General features: G+C 35.0%; 2 protein-coding genes across 2 annotated transcripts; one reads left to right on the forward strand and one right to left on the reverse strand.

Moving 5' to 3' along the window:
- Positions 1-3097, forward strand: LOC144434620 (uncharacterized). The gene is made up of 5 exons (XM_078123104.1): positions 1-53; positions 1075-1117; positions 1501-1615; positions 2123-2231; positions 2613-3097. Exons 2-5 carry the CDS (start codon positions 1087-1089, stop codon positions 2754-2756), a joined length of 399 nt encoding a protein of 132 aa, XP_077979230.1. The 5' UTR covers positions 1-53; positions 1075-1086; the 3' UTR covers positions 2757-3097.
- A 911-nt stretch (positions 3098-4008) lies between these two features.
- On the reverse strand, positions 4009-8862 carry LOC144434543 (uncharacterized). Its single transcript, XM_078123006.1, has 2 exons — positions 8568-8862; positions 4009-5046 (listed from the first exon to the last, which is right to left on the reverse strand). Exon 2 carries the CDS (start codon positions 5014-5016, stop codon positions 4285-4287), a length of 732 nt encoding a protein of 243 aa, XP_077979132.1. The 5' UTR covers positions 5017-5046; positions 8568-8862; the 3' UTR covers positions 4009-4284.
- Between the last annotated feature and the right edge of the window lie 8189 nt (positions 8863-17051).

Below are 17051 nucleotides of genomic sequence, written 5' to 3' on the forward strand. Positions count from 1 at the left end.
GCCCTGTTTGATCGACAATGGCGTGACTTAATTTTACTGCAGGGAAGTGAAAGGTAGTGTATCAAGTGATTTTTTATATGTTTCGGTTGCTGTGATAATGAATTATTCGCCGTATACGTCAGTCATTGCTTGGCGATATATCTTATCACTGCAGGTATCGATGTAAACAGCATCCGACATAGGACATATCGCGATGTGCAAGCTCTTCTACATATCCCTTTTATAGCACTGATAAGCTTACGTCAGTGCACTGATTTAACAAATGGGGACTTTGAATTCAGATTATTTGTTAGGAATATTTCACATGATTCCGGAAAGTATTCGTGCAATAGATATCTCCAAATTGAATCTCTCTGTTCTGTATACACCGTGTTGTGATCATTAAAGTGAAAGTACCTCGCGTTGACCCCAAATGACCGACCCATAGACAACTTAACTACATGTATATCATGATGTATACATTCCTATTGAGACGGTAGGACCTTCTATCATGATACATATTGTACCATCGTATGAAGTTGACCACGAGTGTTTTTCGTGAGCATATTTACTCGTCATCCATGCCATATTACGACTGTCCCAGTATCATACCGCTCTCCAGATTAACGTAGTAACTATGTTTTGTCAATTGAGTTTGTCGACTCCTCGACATTCCAAGTACATAGAAACATGCACTCACGAGAATTCACACCATACGTTTGGTATGTGTATGTTTATGATAGTGTACCAAATATATAGTAAATTTAAATAATTATCGATACTATGTTCTAAACCAATATCTCGATTCGAGTCGAGATAGAATTTTTCCCAATTTGAAATTAAAAATATAGAAAAACACAGTCAGCTATCTCGATTCTTTTCAACATTGAACCTGAGTTTTTCGATATTCCGGACGTTGTGTTTCCAAAGGACAGCTCAATTATCCTCGAGGATCGAACACAAAAATACGTTATATAATAACAGAAAACACACACTATAGTCTTATATCTATCAAACGAACCAGTGAACAAGTACTACTGTGTTTCCAGGTTTGCGATTTCCTTTATGTTAATTGTTTTTTTTCTTTTCTATCAGAATTATGCAGACATGGCGGGTAAAATCAATTACTTTCGTCGAGGTAAGGTTTGCTATTCATCGTGGTGTCGTATATAGTTTAATTAGTTTAATTATCAAATATATAATTACGTTCGTTTAATTATGTTACTGTTACAGGTGATCAATCAAATAGACCATGTAGTTGCCGTTGTCTTTGTTGTTGTTGTTGTTGTTGTTGTTGTTATTATTATTATTATTATTGTTGTTGTTGTTGTTGTTGTTGTTGTTGTTGTTGTTGTTGTTGTTGTTGTCGAAGGTGGTGGTGATTAAGAGGGATTTTGGTAACTGTAATTATATTTATAATTTTGTGTTCATGGGTGGCCCTCAACAAATCCAACTTATTCTCATCTGACTCCCAGTCCTTTGATAACACATCGTTTTCTTTTCTTTCTTTTTGATTTCCAGAATACTATGAATACAATGACTTTAAATATATCAAACTAAAAGCTAAGTTACCCGGACTCACAAAATCTAGGGTTGCCAAAGATGAGGTCAAAGTGGACGCTGTCTTTAAGGATACGTAAGTTAATACTGTTCTATCTTTGTAAATTAAACAAGAAGGATACTGTTCTATCTTTGTAAATTAAACAAGAAGGATACTGTTCTATCTTTGTAAATTAAACAAGAAGGATACGTAAGTTAATACTGTTTTATCTTTATATATTAAACAGCAAGGATACGTCAGTTAATACTATTTTATCTTCGTATATTAAACAACAAGGATGAGTAAATTAATACCGTCATCTTCTAAGTAAATTACAACACAACAAAAATAAGTAATACAATTATTACCCCATGTCAATATACAGAGCCACTATCACTATCACAGCTCCATCACTACCTGTGAATGGTATAAATACATTGTAACAAACGCCTATGTTTGTGTTGAGTTTTCTGTCGTATTGCGTTAAAATCTTTGAATGTCTGATAACAGTCACCTTTACCTAGCATGGACTACTGACTAACTGCATCTGATGTGATGGTCGCTAACTGCATTTTTTGTTTTTCATCTCATTATACTTTCTAGGTGTTTCAGTTTGACGGTAACTGGTTTACTAGGGCACTATGAACTACCCTTTAATGGAAGACCTCTCTACGCACCAATAGATCCCAGACCGGGACAAAGTTATGTTAAGGTGAATGCTCTGCATTATACAAATCGGGTTTTGATATACATGTACTAGTAAACAGAAGCCTATATTCAAAACTCCATTACTTGGTTGCTCTACATTACAAACACAAAATGTATTGAGCTTGACATGTAGAGGAAGCAGTATTTTGTCAAAATACATTTTAACTCATACATTACCATAATTTACTTCGATTTTACTATGATCATTATTTTAATGTAAAGAATAGTCTAAAATCGATGGATTGTTGATTCGTGTTTTGGGTTATAGTGTTTCAGTTGCGACCTACGATGAACATCACCAGAGAACATTTTTCTATCTTCCGTGCTCTATTCGCCCCTATTTTCTGATCCATTATCTCAGAGATGAACTTGTTTTGGTTTCTAGATTGAAAAAGATTGGATAAAAGTATATCTAAAGAAGAAGGTTGCTCAGAAATGGGCCGATAAAAGAGGAGAGATTATGCTGCTAGCTCCAGAACCAGACTCGGATGATGAGATGGATGATAAGAAAGAAGAAGATTTAGTATGACGTCGGCTTGTATCTAGGCAACGGATTTTGAGGAGCAAATAGGTTATAGTTGATAATTTACATAGACAAGAAACTCATTTGCATACTGTAGATGTAAAGCTAGTTGTAATGCCTGTCTGGATTGATCTTAGGTCTCGAGTCTGGATAGATGGCACGAATAGAAAGTTACTGTTTCAGAGAGAGGCTGTGATGTTGAAAATAAAGTTGTTGTGATTATATTGGACAGTGGTTCAGCGTTTACATAGTAGAAATTCACACATGTAGTAGTATTTGTATCAATATAAGAAAATGTGTTAAGAGCACTAAATGTCACCGGATTCCGATATGTAATTTTCTTTCCACTTATGCAATAAATGTTCATTTTCTATTATTTAAGCAAGTGTTTGTCCTTGTGAAATGTATGTTTCCTTCATGTTACTGGCATAACCATGTGCATCTTGGCACATACACGCACGCACACACACACACACACACATACACACACACACATCCATACATACATACATACATACATACACACACACACACACACACACACACAAACACATACATACATACATACATACATACATACATACATACATACATACATACATACATACATACATACATACATACATACATACATACATACATACATACATACATGCAGAGGAAAGTTTCTATCTTTGTAGTTTTCAACTGGAAAGGAAACTAGTCCAATTCAATAAGCTTACACCATATTTGCAAGAAGAGATCGACAAATGATTACATGTCTTTTGATATTATATAAATTTGTATTGTACGTTATAAAATTGTTACCATCGTTTGATATACCTCAATAACTAAATACATTTAGACACCATGTGTACATGGCTTTGCAGTTGGGTATGTTTTACCTGGTAATTATCTGAATTTGATCCGATATGACGACATTTCCTGGCTCTGTACTAGCACCTTAATTCATAGTTTGGAGTAATCGACATACGTGACCCATGACCTCATGAAGGTGGTCAAGGTCAAGGTCTAAGTATGATGTCCTATAACAACGACAAATGACATTAGCTATAGTTTTAAATTTGTCAAAGTATGTGAAATAATCATTGTATTTCAATTCATAAGTCATGGTGGACATTTTCTGAAACTTAGCCGGAAAGCTTCAAAAGTTCAAAAGAGAATAATAAGCTTCTGTCTGGTATCATTATTCATGCACTTTTGTTGTTGTTGTTGTTGTTGTTGTTGTTGTTGTTGTTGTTGTTGTTGTTGTTGTTGTTATTATTATTGCTGCTGCTGCTGCACATTTTAAAACAAATGCAGGACGGGGCGGCTACTATATCATGAGCTATGTAATATTAAATTCACGGTAACGTCGGCACTTCTGCGTTCTAAAATATCAATGTCTAACTTTGGAAGTATGCGCTCTGAGAAGTCGGAGCATCTATAAATGTCTATCTAATGTGAATTTACACATCGTTTTTTCTTTGTATATGCGTCAAATAATATTATACATTGGTAAATGCTGCAATATTATTCTATCAAGTTTTCCCAACTACTTCAAATCTTCTTCTTTCACCTCAAAATCTTGACGTAGTTCTCGTTTGCATAGAAACATTCCCTTGTTTTCAAAAATCACTGTTCCCTTTGAACCCTCCTCAACACGGAAGCCTTCTTCATCACCGAAAATTTCCGCTGCTTCCCCTTCCACGTTCGTACCATGCTTGTCTCTTATGATTGCCTTAACGCTGCCTTTCACACGATATCTTATTTTGTACGTAGCAGCGTAATCCTCTTCCCAAATTCTCAAAAAGACGCTAACTTTCTTTTGTGGTTTGACTGTGATTTCTGAATCTAGTGTACTCTTACGATTCTTCTCGAACACCTTTTCTTCTGTCTTATCTTCATATTTCTGACGATTGAACTCTAGGCCAGCTTCGACACAGGAAGAGGGTGGTCTCAAACTTATTCCTCCCTGTGCGCCAAAGGTATGACCGCTACTCAATGTCCAGGTGTACGTGGTCCGCAAACTTCTTTCCGTCGTTAGTTTATGTTTTTGTTCGCTAGATGTGTTGTTTACAAACGTGGTGCAATGGGTCATCTCCCGTGCTTCAGATCCCGCATCTTGTATTCTTGAATATGCGATGTCTCCAATCTGGGTAAATCGTAAATTGTTCCGTATGATGTCGACGTCATACTTGTCACGTGGTCTGCCTTCGAGCACCCATCGTTTGATGATGTCATCTATATCTTCAATGATGTGAGGTACTGTCATATTGCTCGCCATGTTTGATCCTTTATCTTAGTTTCAGTTTTACTGGAGATGATAAAATAAAAACAAAAGTTACGTTTATATGGCAAGGTTGGGGCAGCATGGGTGGTGGCTGCAATGCATGATTGATCTCACAATTGTGTATTTATACATTTCTTACTGACTTTGATATTGCGTTTTGAAGGCTTTGAATCTGATTTGACTTACTGTATTGTTCTGGTTCTCACTAATGCCAAAATAGATAGCAATATGAACGTTATATTGTATAATGTATTCAGACTGGTGACCGACAACGGAAACCAGTTGGTTTGAAACAAACCGTCGTCTGGCGTAACAAAATCGTACCAACATTTAAACATTTTATCGTCTGGTTCGACAACAATCTTACTAATACTGTTACATTCAATCGCGTGGCGCAACAATAATCTTACCAACATTGTTCAATTTTCTTTGCGCTAAATACAATCATCTTCGCAGAACGTCGCCAAACGTAACAGCGTATGATTTTTTTTTCGAACCAAGTCAATGGATTGAAACGTAGCAATTGTACTTTAGTTTTAGTCAGACGATAAGATTTGGCTATGATATAGATCTTTGTCAATCTAGAGTTAATGAAATATAGCAATTTTAGTATGATTTATGGTGAGCCAGACGATGATTTGTTTCAACTTAACTGGTTTCCATTGTATTATGTTGGTCTGCCGTGTGAAATCGAGAGCAAGCTCTGTCTGATTAATGAATTAAATCAAAATTTGAGACAGATAGAGCGCTGATACTTGTCTACTTCTTACTAATCTACAAATTGGAAGGTAATCTCATTATGACATTCACCGATCCTTCACGTGACACAGATATGTCTGTGTCTATGATATCCCTCACAAGATCCGTTCACTTATATCCATTATGTGGATAAGCTATCACATACACAGAACAGACGTAGCCAGCATACTCGAGCTCCAAATTCAATGTTCACCATATACCATGTGATTTTAAAAGCCACCATTTCAATTATACACAGCACAACTCATTAACAATGACACGTAACACACACTATGTCAATGAAACGAGGTAGAAGTTTTCTTCTATCTTCCAATTTTACAAGAATCAAATAACTGCGTCGATATTAATATTGAAACAAATTCACAGACCACTAGGCCCTATAGTAAAAAGAAATTACCGTGGTCTGAGATGAAATGTACCATTTAAAAAATAACCGCAAAGTACACGTTATACTTTATATGCATTGAATTCTGTGCCTCATAAATATTGCAATATGGCTTGCTTTCTTTGTTGTTACCATATGGCATATGGTTGAACTTGTTTCCATGGTAACAATTCATGGTATCCACGGAAATAATTGAGAATTTTTTTTTATTTACTCCGGTCGCAGAAACATATTTTATACTGGTGTATACTTAGCTTGCTGCAAAATAATGTGTGCTTAGCTCGGTAGAGGTCATATCATTCTGTATTATACTATTATTAACTGTCTTAATAAGGGTCAGTATGCCTACTCATCTCGCTTAAAATTCCATTAATACCTAATATGTGTCTATCATATATCACTCCCTACGGTACCACCGTTGTCAAAAAAGGAATCGTCGGCATCGGATCACTGACAAAGTGTCAACCATTGTAAACACTTACAGACATGACACTGAGCACCATTTACTCTACTTGATCCAAAATATTTTCATCTATTTTTTAAAAATTATCTCAACGATCTAATCTTTGTAACTTGTTCGTGATCAGATATGTAAATATGAAAGGAGGACATATATTTTAATTTAGAGTTATTTAAATTATTCATATGCATTGTCTGGCTTGTATTAATTATGAAACACATGTTGTTGTCAATTTCGTGCCGCCATAGGAAGCCATTCGACGCTATACCGTGTAATTTGAACGTTCCATACGATAAACGATTTCATGGTGGTGATAAAAATTTGCATAACAATAACAAGCATGTCATATTGCTTTTTGATACCAGTAATAAAAGCATACATTTCCAAATATCAAATGATTATAATTTTACGCTATTTGACAATGAAACGTCAAGCTCTTTTCCATCTTTCATCAAGGAACAACAGCTTTTGGAAAAATTTCAACAATCTCGAGTGTGTATGTGCAGTGATATTTTTAGACCAATAAAAATGAAACCCACAACATTCATAGCCTAGAAACGATAACCAGCTGTTGCTATTAATCAATTCTCACAAGGCCGGCCATCCTTTCAAAATGCCAGCCATATTTGATGTAATACACGCAGTAAGAAAAAAGACAATGGTTAATTTATAAAACCTTGTCAGGAAAGTCATGTTGTACATGTGTTCTTGTTAGTACACTAAGTCTTGTACCCTTTGTATAAATAGATAACACTAAAAAATTTCAAATTAAATTGCAATGTCAATATTATAGATTTATATAAATGAAGTGTACTGGGGGAGGGGGAGGGGTGATGCTTAAATTAGGATAATGCATTGTGTTCGATCATATCGACCGATTATACCACAATGCCGACAAAGCAAAACGAAATTTAATATGGCTGCGGTTATGTTTCTTTCATTACACATGTAAACAGATGTTGGAACCATAAAAACAATTTTATAATTCATTTTTCATATAAAATTGGTGTAGTACGCTATATATACAATGATGTCATTCTTTGCTGTCGTGTGTTTAGAATAGTCACACATGATTTGAACACACCCGAGACAGAATTTTATATTGAGCTTACAATCGGTTAATCTACCCATTGAAGGCGTCATATTTGTCAGGGTCGATAATATCACAAAATTGTGAGCATTTTATCAGTTATCTTCCATTGCATTTTTCAAGGAGTGCATGAGAGTATATTTCTGATATGGCTGCCGACACGAGCAAGGAGAAGACAATTATTACCCGTTCATCCATCGAGAGAACTAAATTCTATGTATAAAATGCTTAGTTTACGAAAGCGTGTTTTGACTACTTTGTTAGTCTGCTAAATTTGCACCAAACTGTCAACATTTTAGTCTAGAATTATTATCAATTAAAATATCTCCACCCAGTTTGCTTGCATAATAATTTAAAGACACAAATAGCCGATCAAAATACGTCATTGCATACAGGAATGACAAAATCGACAAAAATGCCAGTCCGACTATTTCAGATGATAGCAACGAAATCTCCCAAACGGCGTTATAGAAGTGTTCTCTGACAGTCATTACAATATTTTAACAAGCAGGTCCATCATAATATGCGACCCTATTAATTCTAATATTGGCGACATGCCGGTAAAATGTCATATGTATGCAAATATCGAAACCGGTGGTTGTCTATTGCTGGCATATACTAAGACGAACGAGGATTTGTCTGCATGTAATCTTCACTCCAAAATGATACATGTTGACGATAATATTTTTTTTGGGATGTACGATCGGATGAAATAGGAAACAAAACTATATTTCGGAAGGGTTGTAGTCGCACATCTCTTTCATTTATTAATGATATTTTCCTATTGGTAAGAAAGGGTAGTTAAATCGATGAAAAAATTGTGGCAATTGTAAGAAATTTTCGATACTTACCGACATCAAATTGCCCCTGTATATCACAGCTATCCTTCTGGAATGTGTTGGTCCGTTTTATCCTAAAATTTGTTCATGGAAAAATTATTTGGATGCCAAAATAACTAAGGTCCGGGCAAAATTATAGAACTCGTCATATAAATGAAGAGATGATAGGTGGGGTTCATTCAATTTGATTGGTCGAGAAGAGTCCACGTGATGCATCGACGTAAGCCGCCCTGACACTCTCTAGCTCAACTACATTTGTCATATACACAGCAGTACTAGTGATGTGAATAGCAGTGGTGATATTGTTTTTCAATGGATCAAATGCGTTAAGCGGCTGGTAAACTTATATTTTATCATCTTTTTGAGCGTCATAAATTTTGTTATTCTCTATCGCCCTCAGAGTCTAGCCATGTATTAATAATTAAAATTAGTTTAGCCTGTTAAGGAGCAGTGACCGAAAGGTAGCTATAGTGTGCTATCAAAAACAAAAGAAGTTAAATTAATGATTACTTATGATATGAGCATTAATTATGTTCTACGTACTTCCATATAATGAATAATTTGATAACTCACAACCAAAAATTGTCAAAATCAACACGCTATATACTATATTCCAGTGCCAAATTAGGTTCAGCAAATACTATCAAAATGTGTGCTCATTTCCTTCGTGATCTTAAAAGTAATTATTTTGTGACAAAGACACATATAAAAAATATCATTACATCGATTGCATTTATAAATGGTTTTGCTAAACTTCGTACACCTTAAATTATTCATTATGAACAAAATATAGTTATTTCGTATGTCGTTCCCAGCAGGCCATAGGATCCTAAATGAAATACATGAATTATTTACTATATGCCCTCTTATCGACCAAGTTAAGGGCTGTATGTGTTCAGATATCAATTATACTCATATGAATTACTGTTAATTGCCTCTCTGTTCAGGACAGGTGGTCATATGTTACACATGAGAGTACACAGTTAGGGACTCGCATATTTCATTGCATTAGTTTTTTTTTTATTTTGTATTATACTTACCTTGGAAAATTGTTCTGAGAACCTAACGGAACATCAGCGTATTAAAATTTGACATATACTTGAGAACCAGAACTATACTGAATATGCGAAGTGAGAATAGACTTTAGAAATGTTTCCTGTGATAAGAATTAACGAAACTAGGATGTTGAACTAGTCTGTTTCCTAGACAGCATGTGGCATTTATACTCACTTCTCGTTATAGTGACAGCCATTAACCGAAACATGAAGTCAGATGTAAAACTATTACGGGGTCACGCTTCTCAAACATACTTTCATGATCAAGTTTTCGCATAGCTACCAATATGTTAGAATTGTAAGATCTCGAATACCTCAGATCTGCGCTTTGAAGGTTGCCGAACGAAAGCCGAGGATGACAGTATGTCTGATGCGCAGCGTAAACGCCATTGGTGTGTTTCTACAGTCACACAAAATCAGGAAAGCCCGATAGCCCAGAAGGTACATGAAATATTTTACGAAGGCTTCATCTCTTACCTGTCTACAGCATCTTATAGTGTCTACTCATTGCTTGGACGAACGAAAGTAATCTATTTTAAGCGAAAGTCATATAGAACTATGTATAGTCCTTCCCCTTTCCATCATCACCCACAGTTTTTCCTCATAAGTTTCAAACAAATGTCCGAATCACACTGTATACGTAGTCGAAAAAAATTCTCACACCCACCATTATAGATAAATACGGCTTTGCCTAAGTACGTTAAGGCAAAGTGGCAACATCTCTTCTTTTCATTTTCGACAAAGGCCTATTTCAATTTGTTTATGTTCATACTTTTCTCTGCCCCCCATCCCCCCGGTCAATAGATTTTTTAAAGTTTCATTTGAAAGATCATCATACTTCCAAGTTCGAATTCGTTGAAACGTCACGTTTATGTTTTTTCCCAGTTATTCGTCAACCACGGGAGATTTGTAAAATTCTTGTAGGCCTTCATCAAAACTTTGTATTCATAGATCCTCATAAGCTTTTATCTACTGGTAATCTGGTATCTACAAGCCATATGCATAAGCTTATATCTACATGTTTATAATTTAGGATGCGTGAATGTAATATCGAATATATAGTTATGAATCATAAATATCTATGAATTTCAAATCTATGTTTAATATTCTGTTGAAAATAACAACGACGTGATGAGGTGTCGAAGTGTAGGGTTCTTCAAGCCCCTCTCCAAGAGTTCCGGTGTTTACGTTTTATACATAGTAACTTTATTACACAACTTTTTCTTCAGTGGGTCGTATGGTAAAAAAAAATGGTTCACGGGTGAGGGCGCTCTCACAACTGAAACACGACTTTAAATAAAACATCAGAATCTTTCTTTGCGTCAGTATTATTATTTCAGTCGAGGAATCACTGGTTTGAATATTTGATATTCACATTCCAACAGAGGGTATAGTTGCTCGATCGTGCGATACGATGACAAAAAATCGTGGACCCCGGCGGAGGATGCGGTTACATGCGCAAGGCATTGTGGTTGTAAAACTTTTCATGACGTCACGACAAGTATGGCGGATTTTCGTCTGCACAAATTTATTTACTGATGTAGTTGACAAGCGAAATCTCGCTAAAATTACTATTTATTTTCGGTAAGTATCAATTACATGAAATTCAATTTACACGAATATCTCATTCATCGTTTTAAAGCACATCTATGAAAGTATGGAAGTGTTGAAAACTCAAAACTCACTTTATTTTAACGCCGGTTGTTATGTTAGTTATGTAACGTCTGTTGTATGTACCACTGGTGTTTATTTATAAGTGTACAAAATACCAGTTCGAATGTTAGTCCGGCTTATAAGTTACAGACGGGACTAGATTCTGACTGCCGCTCCTACTTTTTGCCTCCCGTTGCTTCCTGCTGCAGTTGGCAGTTCAGTGGCACCCATTCTTCAAGACTTCTATATCATGTCAATAATTACTAGTATACTCAAGATTACTAACTAGGTTAGTACTAGTCCTGCTTCCATGACGGTGCACGAGTCTGTATTACTGACTTGACTCTAAACACCGAGACAATTGTCAGAATCGAGTCCCGAATTCCTCCGTATGCAAGCAGGACTAGGTTAGTACAGCTGCAGCCTGCAAAATGTACATAACTAGTATTTCAAGCCATACTTACAAGTGCATGTTAAAATTTGGATGCAACAAGGAAATGCAACTTACAATCTACATGTACAGGACATATACATAAGTCGTGTGTATTTACTTTCGTATCTGACTTTGAAATTCGAACGGAAGTAATATGTAACTATAATGTCCTATGGTGTCTTGAATAGCTTTGTTATGAAGGGATTGATTGACTGGATATTGATTATTTTCTTTCTTCCAGAAATGGTTTGAACTTTGACAAACAAGATGAATTTTTCTCAAGATTCAGAAAATAATGCCAGTGACAACAATTTGGGAAGGGATTGCTTGAAGATGGACTTCTCCATGAATTTAAACAGGTAATTGTTAACGTTCTTGTCCTAGTATTATCAAGGTAGAATGCACATCAGGCAGGGACTCATTTCCATGGAAGTCAAAGTTCTTAAGATCTCTGCAATTTTGTTACATGAAAATTTGTTTTTGGTTCCTTAAAAATATATATAAAAAAAGCATTCAGGGTTCACTGTCTTGTTTCAAAGGAAATTGACAATTTTTTATTTCCCCATCTAGTTAAACATGCAGTATTTGATGGCCATGTGAGATTCTAAAAAGCCCTTTGTTTTGATATAATTTTGACCTTTTACAAAAGGCATGGTCCCCATGTTACTTTACTCAGGGAGAACAGAACACTGAGAAATAACACTCTTGATTGTTATTAGTTTTAGTGAGCACAGGCTGGAAGATAAGTCAGCCAAAGAGAATGGCAGTTTAGATGATATACAGGAACAACACAGTGATGGTCGCTTCCTAGAAATGATGCAGCCTGACGTAAGTATAACTCATATTTGATATTACATATCGTGTACCCTGAACAACGTTAGAGTGTTTTACCCAGATTCTGTGAATAAAAATTCATTGTGTAGACTACCCAGATATTCACACAATTTTGTGTTTATTATTGGTGTCTGTTGTACACCTCTTGCAAACTTACACAATCTGATTGCAGTGTGTCAATTTGTTGCAATATACTGACACAGTACCAGTAATTCCCAGGAAAATCTGCTTTTTTTATTAGACTTTTTAGAGGTATTGTTGGTAAATCCAAGTAATGTAATGTGTAATCCAAGTAATATTATAATGTACACATTTTATATTGGATGTTGTCTTTTAGGCTGATGGGTTTGTTCCTCCAGGACCAGTAACTTCACATAAGCAAAAGGATTTACCTGAAGAAAACAAAGCAGAAGGTATCATATCTTAATGAACATTCTTGCATGCACATCACTCACCACAAAATTTCAAATCCATTTCCATCTATTTTCCAGAGCATGACCTTGTGTTTTGTCATAGATAATATTGATATAACATGGTTTTGCTGTATATTGTTTGCAGAGAGTATGTCATTATAAATACTTTCCTTCGTCATTATCATTTCCATCTCCCAGATTGTAACTCTGAAATGCTTGGTACTGAATCCAGTGCAGTTCAGGATATCGGTGACTTAAAGGGCTCTACAAACCTGACTCCACAGTCATCATCAGAGTTTGATACTCAGAATAGGAATAGCTCTCAAGTACCATCTGCTGATGACATATTAAAAGGTAACATGCCCTATACTGCTTGCTCTTGTTTCCGGTGTCATCTAACAGCTAAACATTTCAGTGACCCATATGTAGGTCATTACCTACTCCTGCATTATGTGGGTTATTACCTTCTCCTAGAGTTCCTCTTTCCCATGTAAAGTAAGACAGTGTTATATTAACAAGTATTATAATAGTGCTATGGAGTCAAACATGTTCACATGCAGAGCAAGTTCATGATTGTTTCAAGATACCTCAAGTTGGTATCCTAAATTACAACACAGGTTCATTAGTGATATTTTCATAGCAATAAACATATTCTGACTAAATACCTGAGATATGAGTTAAAAGTTGTGTTGCCCATGTAAACAGGACTCATGTAATTTCCTAAGGTAAATAACTATTAAAGTGTAATTAAAATTGAAACTTCATGAGAGCACAGACGAGATATTACCAATATAACAAATTTTACTTCAAAGATGTGTCTCGGGTATGCTGTATACAATAAAGTTACTAGTATTTGGATGATGAATTTACATACTATACATCCTCACATATAGGTAACACAACATGGATAGAATGTGACGTTTGAATTGGAGCATGATCTGGAAAGTTAGCTAGGGTGGGAAAAAGTGTGGTTAAATATCCAATCTTACCCTATGTATTGGTGTTTGTTTCAGATATGGGGCAGCAATTGAAAATGAACTGCACACACTGGGCACAAGTATTTGAGTAAGTCGTACTTTGTTTAAAGTGATGTATTTATATGACCCATTTCATTTAGGAAATGTGTATGTTATACATGCTATCATGCTGCATTTAGTTCAAAATTACTTATATTTAATGTTTATTTACAAACAGAGAGAATTTCCAGTGACATTATTTACACATTATTTGTACACGTCATAAATTTTATCATTCATTGATGGGTGGTAAATTTTTTATTTTCATCAAATGTTAAAATCATTATAAGTTTAGAGGTATGCATGTACGCATGCACATATGCATGCACACACACGCAAACATAGATACATGTATACATATGTAATAGATACTTACATTCTAGAAGTACATACATACATACATACATACATACATACATACATACATACATACATACATACATACATACATACATACATACATACATACACACAGCTTTTCTGTAACATATATTATATATGGACGTTGTTGTCCGAATTAAAGACTATAATAATAAAAAAATAAAAATACATACATACATACATACAGACAGACAGACAGACAGAGAGACAGACAGACACATACATACATACATACATACATACATACATACATACATACATACATACATACACACACACATACATACATACATACATACACACATACATACATACATACATACATACATACATACATACATACATACATACACACACACACACACACATACATACATACATACATACATACATACATACATACATACATACATACATACATACATACATACATACATACATACATACACACATACATACATACATACATACATACATTTGTTAACACTGCTCTTGGTACCGGTAATAACTGCAGAAATATATGTTTCAATTTCAGTTGAGTGTGCTGAATAAAAAGTTATGAGAAACTCATACTATCATCAGTACATCACTATTGAATAGAAATCTATTAATCATGACTCTTTTGTCAACAGTGAAAGTCAGCAGTTTGAAACATTGTGTCCTAAGAGGTTAGATAAGATGCTGATTGAGGCCAAGGCCTTGGAACAAGATCTGATGAAACAGAAGGAGCAGTTACGTGCACGGTTACAAGCTATTTCAAAAACACTTCAGACTGTAAGCTGAACAAGGTATTCCAGGTTCTCAGTGCCACATGTTTACGTCATCTAAAACAGAAGACGATTTAGTACATATTCTGTGTCAGATTTATATGACTTAATAATTTGTATGAAATGTACAGAGTTGTTAAATATATTTTAAGTGTTACAAATTTAATAGATTTTATTCTGAATGTTTTGTTTTCCTTGTGATGTATTATGGTAGAGAATTTTCCTGCCACCAATATTTCTATTTATTCATAATTATAAGTGATAATACAAGACATACATTGACGTACTAAAACTTCATGAAAATAGTATAAATGTCGAACACAACTCATTTTTCGGATGTTCATCGTGGGTTTTCACTACCACAAATAGAATGGTCATAGTGCCCCCTAGAGGTGAAATGTAACTACTAATATTCCACACGGACATCTGCTCTTTACATAAAATTAGTGTAAGGAAGAAGGGCCAGGTTTCCTGCAACTTTCAAGTAGAGTTGAAGAGTAATCATTTGTCCGACATGACTGTTCAATAAAAACACTGAATCAGTGACAAAGACATAAGTCCTGTGAAAACTCAAATGATTTGTTTCAAGGCAAACCACATGACTGAAATAAGGACCTCTATATTATTAATGTCTGGTATGAAACAAAAATTCAAAAGATGTGAAGATGTGATGAAATAGAATGTTGTTTATTGAATTGTGAAATATTCTTATTGTGTAAAATATTGAAATAAGTGTGTATGTATTGTTCTTCTTTCAATTTGTTCATGAAATAAACACACTTTATCAAATGTATTGACTGATATGTTTTGTATTGTTTATTTGTTGACTTGTGAAAACAATTACATTTTAATTTGTGTGATGAGTTGAAGTTGAATTGTGTTTGTTGCTGTTAGCTTAGACAAATGCAAGAAAGAAAGGGAACTAACAAATATGTATTTTCCTGCTTTCAAAAAGCGGCTGCTTTAAGAAAATCTATAGTGATACATGTAAGATATGACTGATATAAATTACTTGCTTAGAAGGCGAGGTGAAGTGCGCCGCCAATAATATGTCTTAGTAAACTTTCGTTTTTCATTTGTGTGGCAGTCGGTTAACGGAGCCTAGATCATCGCGTAAATGCAAAGTCAATCGATATCAATGACGCATTTACTGAGAGCTCTACTTGGACTTTGAGAAGGTTAAATAAGGGGGTCGATGTAATATAGTGGTGAATTAAACACTAGTGAGCGCTTTGCTGTGTGATACGGTCCACGAATTGTCCAAATCAACACACAGTTTAAGTCTTTTCATTGTCGATTTACGGTACATGCACATTTCAGCATTCCATCAACTGCTCAGACAATGAGCCATTTAAACTAAACATACGTGAAAAAGTACATTGAAAATGTTGTATGCATGTGAATAATATTTACCACGTTATTAACGACGTAAATGTACACTACAAATAGTTAAAAGTGAAATTATCTACCATCTGGTGGGGAATTTGACAAAATGATTTATGCTTTTGTCTCGGATACTATTTTTTAATGTTTGACATTCAGAAAATTGTAATGTATTTGTGTAACGTTTCCCATCATGGTGTTTACATTACACAATTTCACCCACACAGACTTGACACAAAGGCACACAGCAATTTCATCGCAATTGTGCCATACATAACCTACCCATTACCCGTATAATTTATTTGTATAGCCTCGTAAACGTATAACCGACTTTAGCTCACAGACTTTCTCACCCAGCGACAACGTATATCGCCGCAATAGTTAAATTCCGAGAAAAGGAATTTGCACAGCATTCATTCTATCTGATTTGTAGCTAGCATAGTCTGAAAACAGTCATTCCAGATACATATCAAAACATTGACCAGCGAAGAACGGACTCATTAGATTGTTTCCATTTCGACATATCGACTAAGTATAAACGTAGTATCAAGCTCAGCTACG

This window comes from Glandiceps talaboti, chromosome 4, assembly GCF_964340395.1.
Source record: "Glandiceps talaboti chromosome 4, keGlaTala1.1, whole genome shotgun sequence".
Lineage (NCBI taxonomy): Eukaryota > Metazoa > Hemichordata > Enteropneusta > Spengelidae > Glandiceps > Glandiceps talaboti.